Source organism: Haliotis cracherodii, unplaced genomic scaffold (genome assembly GCF_022045235.1).
Source record: "Haliotis cracherodii isolate W230 unplaced genomic scaffold, xgHalCrac1.p SCAF_21, whole genome shotgun sequence".
Taxonomy (NCBI): Eukaryota; Metazoa; Mollusca; class Gastropoda; order Lepetellida; family Haliotidae; genus Haliotis; species Haliotis cracherodii.
In genome coordinates this window covers 13,631,111-13,640,939 of record NW_027266277.1, presented here as the reverse complement: position 1 = coordinate 13,640,939, position 9,829 = coordinate 13,631,111, and the positions used below count along the sequence as shown (strand labels likewise).

Below are 9,829 nucleotides of genomic sequence, written 5' to 3'. Positions count from 1 at the left end.
GATATGGTATGGTTAAATATCATGTCGTAAAGTTTAATGGAGATATAGTGAATCATGATGGAGATATAGTGAAGTATGATATGGTATGTTTAAATATCATGTGGTAAAGTTTAATTGAGATATAGTGAATCATGATATGGTATGATTAAATATCATGTCGTAAAGTTTAATGGAGATATAGTGAATCATGATGGAGATATAGTGAATTATGATATGGTATGATTAAATATCATGTGGTAAAGTTTAATGGAGATATAGTGAATCATGATATGGTATGATTAAATTTGATGTCGTAAAGTTAATGGAGATATAGTGAATCATGATATGGTATGATTAAATATGATGTAAAGTTTAATGGAGATATAGTGAATATGATATGGTATGATTAAATATGATGTAAAGTTTAATGGAGATATAGTGAATTATGATATGGTATGTTACAATGTTGTCATGTTCAAATGGAGATATAGTGAATTGCCATACTGCATGTTTGTTGCTAATCAGCGCCAATCATCTGTTGGCTTCCCTTGTTAGTTTCTACCCTTTGTTATTTTCCACCTTTTTTATCGTATTATTTTGTTGTCCTTACCTGTACATGTATATGCTCTCTGCCTCATGGCATTCATTCACCTGATGAAGGAGTAAGCATATACTCCAAAATGTTGTGTTCCTCATAATAAAGAAGTTGACATCCATATATTCTCGTCCTTTAAATATCATGTTGTCATGTCTAAATTGAGATACATTAAAGTATGTTTATAACGAACACGCTTATAACGAACTGACGGATATAACGAACTGATTTTTCTGTCCAGACTATTTGCTATAATTATGCTGTATATATGCTTATAACGAACTACGGTTATAACAAACTAAAGTTAGTGGTCCCTTCGTTATAACCATAGTTTACTGTAAGTGAATTACGATACTGCATGTCTAAATATCATGTTGTCATGTTTTTATCTTGTTTTATGACTTTGTCATGATGCGGTGTGTAAATGTTGTTTTGAAATGTTGACTCACTCCTGTGGGTATTGGGTGGTAACAATGGGCATCCTGGCAAACAGTTGCTGATGCTTTTGACCACCAATACTGTAAATCGTGAAATTAATGTGCTCCAAAAGAATGCGACCACTGGACCCTAGCTAAAAATGTGACTCAATATGAATGCGACACCCCCTCCTCTCAAGCATCAGTGGATATATATCTAAAGATGTCCTCAGTCAGGTTTAGAATCCTCACCTTAATTCAACCTTACATTAATCCAATCACACACCAAATAGCACTGCTTATTAGTGCTGAGTTAAGTACTTCCTCAAAAACATTACATGCGTGCTGGCTTGTGTCGGCCTTTGACGCAGTCGCAAAGAACAAAGGGTGGCGTCTGTCTGGACTTGCAGGTGTGATCAGTGCTGACATAAGTGAGTAGAATTTTCATCTTGACCCCAGCAATGACAATTCACAGGACGTAATTGGTGTTTGAATGACATTGTTTACATACTTTATATACAAGTGCTGCTCAATAAACAGTGGTGTGGAATACATCAGCGTATGTCTAAGTTGGTATTTTTGCTATCCAAAATGTCTTATTGTTGATATAAATGAGATGTTTAAAAATGCGAGCAAAGACCACACACATTTTTCACATTTAAGTCACGCTCGCGTTAATTTCAAGATTTACATAATATGAAAAACCCATATTTGAAAAGTATTTAAGTTATGTCAACTTAAAGTGGGAGGAAAGCCCAAAAGATACACTGAGTGGAACCCACAAACTTATGTTGACATATCAAGGATCATAATCAGGGAAAAATTTAGCAGCATATCCTTGCAGCTAAAGGGAAGCAACTCTGAATAGACCTCAAACGCTGTCACCAAGCAGGAAAGTTTGTTAAATGTAGTCCTGTTTGAGGCTAAAAGATCTTCCAGACGAATTGTCGTTCCATTTGAAGGAGGATTTAATATTGTGTAGAAGTTTAGTTGGTTTCTTGTTTAACACCGCACTCAGCAATATTCCAGCTATATGACGGCAGTCTGTAAATAATCAAGTCTGGACCAGAGAATCCAGTGATTGACATCATGAGCAATTGGGATCGATGACATGCATCAACCAAGTCAGCGAGTCTGACCACCCGATCCCCTTAGTCGCCTTTTACGGCAAGCATGGGTTGCTGAAGACCTATTCTACCCCGGAATCTTCACGGGTCTGTGTAGATGTAAAACAAGAAATATTTTTAGTTAAAACACACTTTATTCATATATGAAAATGTGATTCAATGAAAAAATGATTTGGTCCTCAAACAGTTAGAACTAGATCTACACCAGACCGAGTCAGTCTATATCCAAGTACATGTTCAAACGTCAAACCTCAACAATGTATCTGACACAGAACAACTGATCTGTAACATACATTAGACTCTGGGTTGTCACGGTAACAAACAACTACATAACACAGTCTACATACTATTGACAAGCAACCATTTCAGTGATTTCATATAAGGACTATTCGTAGGGGGTAGAATTATTCATTCTAAATTTACACATACATTATCATTGATAAACGTCTACTAAATCATTGTGCAAAACTAGTGCGAAGTTCAAACTCTGTGCAGGATTAAATATATCTCTAATATAACTGAAAACAATACATAAATTATCAAATATGTTCATTAAATAAATATATCACAGCCTGTATTAGGAGAATTATACAGCAGAAAATACCAGTGTAAAACAATGTAATACTGTTACACGACTACAACAAAATAATAGCAGACAATGCTGTCAAACAGGAGTTAGCTCCCTTGTTGGCTTGATCCAGATACAGAGAAAAACAGACAAAAAGTCAAATATGGAGAAAAAGATTGCAAACCAAGTTAAAATATTCGGCAACAAGTTATGTGAGATAAAATAAACAAGAAAACAGTTGTAAAAAAATGAAATGAAGACGAGAAACAAGTTCTTTCACAGCACGTCACTCGTCATTCTGTGTATAAAACTAGATTTTCGATTATGGACGGAAACGATATACTCTCTCACATGATGACAATACCAGCAATGGTGTCGGCTGTTGACCTTATGATACGTTTCACACATTGCATAGTCAGGAAAGTTGTTAGAAAAGCAGCTTTGCTTCCTGAAGGAATTCAGACTGGTCGAAATCATGTACACTGTCCTAAATTTAATTTGATGTATGTAAACATACACACCGTGGGGTTAATCTTTTGATGTTGTTTATCTGACCAGCTGTGAATATGAGACAGCATTGCTAAAATATCACAGTCAAACTTCATTTGTTCCAATCAGGCTCTACTGCTTCATCTTCTGTCGAAGTGTGACCGGACTACGTCCACTTCTGCGGAATGCTTGCATGCCACTCAGCCTGATGGGGGAGGAACCACGCACCGGGGAGCGATGACGGGGAAGTCGCACCGGGAACGAGCTGTGGATCTCCAGGGATTCGTCCAGCTTGCGAGACTCGTGCTCCAGGAGGATAGGGTCGAGGCCGGAGTCACGGGTGACGTTGCACAGGGAGTTGTCAAGGATGGTACGGATGTCGCGGATCTCGTCGCCGGTTCGGACGCTACGAGCAATGTACTGTTGACGCTTCTTGATCTCCTGGGCCAGTTGGTCTTTCAGTGTCGCCACCTGGAGGAGAAAGATGGCTTTTATACATTGGCTGAACATTGTCATCTCTCTATGTTAACAATGAAGATACTATTTGGAGTTCATCCCGAGACTACATCTTTGTTTACAGAATTCAAAGACACTCACTGATCTAGCACAGTATCCTAATTTACAGATACTCATTGGTTTTATAGCATTTATTAAAACATAGGTGGATTGAGACTGAGGGTCCAGGGGATGGGCAGTATATAAAGATGGTCCAGGGGACTGGACATTCCCACCTTGAAAACCAAAACCAAATGTTGTATGTTGTAGGCATAATCTGAGAGACAATTTTGATATTTTGGACCGCTCCCTTTTGGAACTGCCCTTGAAAAAGAAATTTGAAGTTTAACTCACTGTTTCCTCAAGTCCCTTGTACTTCTGCCTGTGTGACCTCTCCCTGGCTTCCAGGAGGCGCTCGGCCTGGAGATGTGCGCTGCGGAGACGCTCTGTCTCCATCTCAGTCTCTGCACGGTGTCGCGTGGTTAAGTCAATCAGCCTGAAGCAGACAATCACATGGTCAAGACATGTTATATCATAGCTAGGCAGTATATAAAGATAGATGGTCTTCCAGTATTGGTCTGTCACATGGTCAAGACATGTTATCTCATAGCTAGGCAGGAAATATAGATGGATTGTCTTCCAGTATTGGTCTGTCACATGGTCAAGACCCGTTATCTCATAGCTAGGCAGGAAATATAGATGGATTGTCTTCCACAAACATGTGATTGGTCAGTGACATGGTGAATTTTGCCTTCTCATCTCTTAGCAGTATATTGATCAGTGATGTACCAATCTGAGACAGACAAAGGATTTCTTAAAAGGGTGTCTTGTATAAAAGTTTGACTTCTTAACTCCATAAATCAAACCCCCACTGAATCAGCCATAGCCTATAGCACACCATGTTCCCAAGCGATCTTCAACATGGCTATCATGCTAATTAACTAACAGTTAAAGAGTTGTCTGTTTTAGTTTATTATCATAAAAAATTTCAAGAATACTGACAAAAAATATAATTTCAGATTAATAATGGATAACAATATTTACAATGTGCATGAAAATTTTCCACAATATGAAAAATATTATATAAGATATCCTGTGAAATCATGCTTGACACAAAGTGTGAAATAACATTTACTCGTTCATCATGCTTGGGATGGTTAATACATATCTCGTGTTCACATCACTAGCATAGGACAAACTGAAGCCATGCTGACATGCTGTAGGCATGCCTTGTTTATCTGTATTCTCACACATCACATCCACACTCCTGGCCATGCTGTGCGATAGAGTGCAGTCATTCCCTATCTTTATCATTATTATTCATGAAAAGTCTGTGAAAAAGTGACAATATCGATCAAGCTAGATCACACGTATGTTCAGTGGCCTGCATTCCGTCCATGCCATGCTGATGAGATACCTTGCTAAATGGTCTCTGTTAAGTTCGCACTGGCTAGGTTAACAAGACAGAAGAAGATGAGATTAGCTGAAATATCGCCACTTTTTTTCAATTTATTATTTAAGACTTGCATAGCAGGATCAATGTGGCACACTTATACTTTTTCTTTCCATTAAATGCTTTGGCAATACATTAAATGATAGAAAGGAGCATTCAAAGACTGTTGCATTATGGGGTGAGTATTTCAAGCACCGAGTTCATTATGTTCTCAACATACAGCCACAGGTTTACAAAACAATGTCTTAAAAAGATGACACATTGTTGAATCATCAGCTCTTCTTGTAGACAGCCATAACATTAGTTACTCCTCTATAACATGAATTGGAAAATTTGTAAATCCAATTTGAGAATTTTGACTGACATTTGCTGCAGACTTGGGGCCAAACTTAAGACTCTTAGCTGGTCTAGATAAATCCTGGGTCATTCTAACCTCCATAGATACTCCTGCTTTTCAAGAGTTTTGTATTTTCAGAACATAAACACAGAGCAAGATGTTTTTTTTGTTATTTATTGTTATTTTCGTGTCAGCAAATGGCCAAGTGTGAAGCCTTGCCTGAAGAAGCCCTTGAGCTGAAGTTGTAGTAAAAACAGTTATCTCCCCTACCTCTGTGCATGTTGTTGTTCTGCCTCAGCCAACTGAGCCTGCATCTGTTGCACCTGACGCTGCATCTCGACGTTGTCCGCTTCAAGTTGCTGGAGGCCTCGATCTAGGCTGCTGCGTTCGTGAACAGTTTTGGAGCAGATTTCTTCACTGCGAAGCTTCTCTCTCTCGACCTGCACAGAGATATATTTTTACATAAGAAAGTTGTCTAATTGAATATATGCATATTTTGAACATCTTTTTGTGTGTATCCACTTTTGTTTAAAAAGCGTGAGGAATATCTCCCAGGGACTGACAACATTTCTTGAAACTAATTTGCCTGAAACTTAGTACATTGACCGAGATATTTTTGGTTTCATTGACTGTATCGTCACTTGGCTTCACCTTATCAAGGGTCTTCTTCAGGGCAGACTTGTCCTTCTCCAGCCTGACTGCCGATCTCTCCACTTCTCGCTTCTCAGACTCCATGTTGCCTACAGTTCTGGACAGAGACGCGACCCGCTCGGACAGGCCCTGTTTCTCGATCGCCAGTTTGTTGACTCGCTGATTCAGTTCCTGCTCACTCTCCTGCCGCTGTACGATCACCTGGAAACAGGAAGTGGGGTTCTGGGTAATCTGATTTAGCTCCAGTTACTGGCATCTTTGCACGATCAAACAGATCAACCACTTTTCACACCTACAATAGTCTGTCTCTTGAAAACTTTGGCAGCAATAATTATAGAATTAACACTGTATCTTGACTGTAAGATTATTATAAATCAAAACCTGATACTTGTGGAAGTTACAGCTGTTACCCTGAGTGTTGACAATAGTGCTGTTTTGACCCTTAGGAAAAATCGGCAAAACACTTACACCGTGGCTCTGTCGGAGTTGTCCCTCGACCTCGGCCCGGCGGACCTCGTTGTCCTCGAGCTCGGCCTGCAGCTGCTGCATCCTCTCCATCAGGACGTGGTTCTGCTTCTTGGCGTCGTTGAGACTCTGCCTGGTGGTGTCCAATCTCTCCTGCAGCACCCGCCTGTCCTGCTCGCTGCTGGTGAGAGTACGCTGGAGCTGCGACACACGGTCCTCCAGCTCGTTGATGGCGGCGTTGCTGTCCGACAGAGACATGTTGAGCGACTGGACCTTGTCCTTGTGGTGGTGACCTTCCTCTTCCGTCTTGGCCAAGGACAGGTTCATGCGGTCCACGGTCAGCTGAAGGGACTGGGCTTTGGTCTCGAGGTCCTGGATCTGTTTGTTGAGACTCTCAACACGGTCTTGAAGAACCTGGAAGATGGAGAAGAACCTTGTAAAGCTTGGAAACACACACAGGCAGGTGGAACTGAGGTTACATATGCTACAGATACCACACCAGGTTGAACATGAAACATGGTCAGTGAAGAACTACTGGCCATTGTTCAGAGATACAGATTCGCGACCACAGTACTGGACCCAGTTTTACAAAGCAAGCTTAGTGCAATTGTGTAACTCAAATACTTTAACATCCACTTATGATAATCCTAGCTTTGTGGAATGGGGCATTGCAAAACAAATAAAGGTCAAAGGTTGTTAAAAACCAGGACAGTCATATCAAGAGATTATATTTATACCTGGTAGAATTAATATTTTACACCAACTTGGAAAACAAATGCTTTTTCATTTCCTCTGCTTTTTCAAACTATCACAACCACTTATCCCAAGGATCTTGCTCAAACAACACTGCAGAATGAAATCCAACGAAAGTGACACAGCACCATCTGAACCTGGCTTGGCTGCCTTCACAAGTCTCCCAAAAGCCACACACACCTTCAATGGCTTGTTCTGAATTCCTACAGCTACCAGCTTGAAACAGTTAGACTTGACATGCTTTAGAAGCAAGTCCATGGACTTGGGAGATTTACTACGCTTCTCTGAACGATGATCCATACCCGAATCACAATGTCTAACCCTCACAGATAGAAAGAAAGCTTCAGGCCATCATGTACACACAGACAGTGTGGTCTGGTCTCTTACATCTGCTAGAATCTGAGTCGTGCCACATCAGACTGCAGCAGTTAATTAGCGGCCAGGGCAATTCTCATGTAATATTAATAAAACCTCAACAATGCTTTTGATTAACTGGGCCATGTTAGCAGCAAGTGGCTGCAATTGATTTCAAAGATCACAGCTTGAGCAATTCACATAATTCAGACAAGTGGAATAATGGAAATATACACCCGGAGGCAAAAGAAATCAACAGTTAATAACTTCATTATGATATAAATATTTCTATATAATATTAAAAAATAAAACAATAAGCCTCTTCAGCTCATTAAAAATATTGCACACTTGCAGCCAAGTATGAATTTTGAATAATTAACGAAATAAAAATAACTTATTGACCAATCAGTGGCTGTATTTACCTGGTTCTCGGTCTCCTTGTCGTTCATGGCCAGCTTCAGCCTCTGCATCTCTCCCTCCATGGAGCGACGGGTCAGCTCCAGCTTCGTACATCTGTTCTCAGCATCGTCCAAGCAGGACCTCATTGTCTTCTTATCCTCCTCCAACTTCGACTCGGACTGTTTCAGTTTGGCAATCTTCTCCTGAAAGGTAAAATAGATGCTTGATCAAATCTCCACCTTCAATCTCATCTTCACATATCAAAATGGTGCCAATGGGCTTAATGTTGACTTAACCAGCTATATATTTCAGTTAATGTCAACAAATTAAACAATAGTGAATTGAAAGATCTTTGTAAGGTATACGGTTATTCAAAATCCTATTTCAAATCTGTGATGTTTATTTGAATGTATTAGCTGGAACACTGTATTGGGTGAAGTGGGATGTTTACACTAACCTGCAGCTGTCTCTTCTCTGACTCAGTGGCTGCAACGTTCCTCTCGAGGGCGCTGACCTTGTCGGCCATCGTCTTCCTCTCCCGCTCGTTGCGTCGGATGGTCTCCTCCTGCAGCATGAGAGCTGTCTGGGCGCTGGCGAGGCGGCCATCAATACCGCGCTTGTCTGTAATCAGGACACATTCACAATATAACAGGTTTGTTTCAAAGAAAAAAATCAAAATTATTAAATAAAATGAGAATCTAGCCTTTTTCATCAACTGTCCTAAAAATATTGCTATGAATGGTAATTTTGATTTAAATAATAAAATTATCATTCTTGTCTGTTCATTATCAACTTTTAACTATATCTGAGGTATCTCACCAGCCCAAATGTTATTCAATGTATTTGGGTTAATTTGAATTCCCAACTTAAACATGCTAGTTTCCACACAACTTTTACAATCTGTTGTTTCAACTGACTTATTCAATACCTAATACTGATTTATTTCAATCAGTATTCAGCTGAACCAATGACTAGGGGCTTAGCTAAACAGAAGAACACCAGAACAGCTTATCTTGCATCAATGGAACACCTAAATCTAAGAGATTGTAATAAAAGCAAAGCTGATAAGTAACGGTAGTTTCTGGAGCCTGACCACATCAATCACTCCTTATCTTTCCTAGAAGAATCAGCTTCATGTAAACAATAGAAACTGAAAAATATCCCAAGATGTGAAAGTGATACTACTAAACATACAAGGCCAATGAGTTCAATGCCCTAGTCTTTTTTTATAGGTCAATACAAAAATAATTCCTGATTCAAATATAAAAAATATAGTGCAAACATGACAAAGTGTGTACCCCCTAGAGTATTACCATAAGAGAGTTCCAATTTGAATCTAAGGACTCACAAAATCTTTAATTTTTAATTCAAGGATTATATTGATAGCAAGAAAGAGCCTTTGAATTTCATCTATATTTCTAGCATTGCTGAGAGTAAAAATTACTTGTCACATCAGCAATTTTACAGCTACCCTTGGTGCCAAGTCTTAAAGGGGTATATTAATCTCAAGGGAAAAGGGGGGTGGTCGGGTAGCCTAGTGGTTAAAGCGTTTCCTCGTCACACTAAAGACCCGGCGTCGATTTCCGACATGGGTACAATGTGTATCACCCATTTCTGGTGTCCCCCGCCATGATATTGCTGGAATATTGCTAAAAGCGGCGTAAAACCATACTCACTCACTCAAGGGGAAAAGGCCACAGTGAGGTATAATAACATACAACTGGCACACCCGACTAGCTTTAAGTTAC

The 9,829-nt window shown here is 39.7% G+C and overlaps 1 protein-coding gene across 5 annotated transcripts in view; it reads right to left on the bottom strand.

The window, feature by feature from the left end:
• Nucleotides 1-2,243: 2,243 nt before the first annotated feature.
• The window catches only part of LOC139470836 (rootletin-like), a 119,538-nt gene continuing 111,952 nt past the window's right edge, over nucleotides 2,244-9,829 (bottom strand). For all 5 annotated transcript variants that reach the window (XM_071253149.1, XM_071253151.1, XM_071253153.1 and 2 more), the window contains 7 exons: nucleotides 8,539-8,702; nucleotides 8,105-8,284; nucleotides 6,579-6,989; nucleotides 6,111-6,311; nucleotides 5,730-5,899; nucleotides 4,024-4,165; nucleotides 2,244-3,645 (listed from right to left, as the gene is read on the bottom strand). In XM_071253149.1, coding sequence (XP_071109250.1) covers nucleotides 3,307-3,645; nucleotides 4,024-4,165; nucleotides 5,730-5,899; nucleotides 6,111-6,311; nucleotides 6,579-6,989; nucleotides 8,105-8,284; nucleotides 8,539-8,702 — 1,607 coding nt within the window. In that variant the 3' untranslated portion in view covers nucleotides 2,244-3,306. The remainder of the gene's footprint in view (nucleotides 3,646-4,023; nucleotides 4,166-5,729; nucleotides 5,900-6,110; nucleotides 6,312-6,578; nucleotides 6,990-8,104; nucleotides 8,285-8,538; nucleotides 8,703-9,829) is intronic.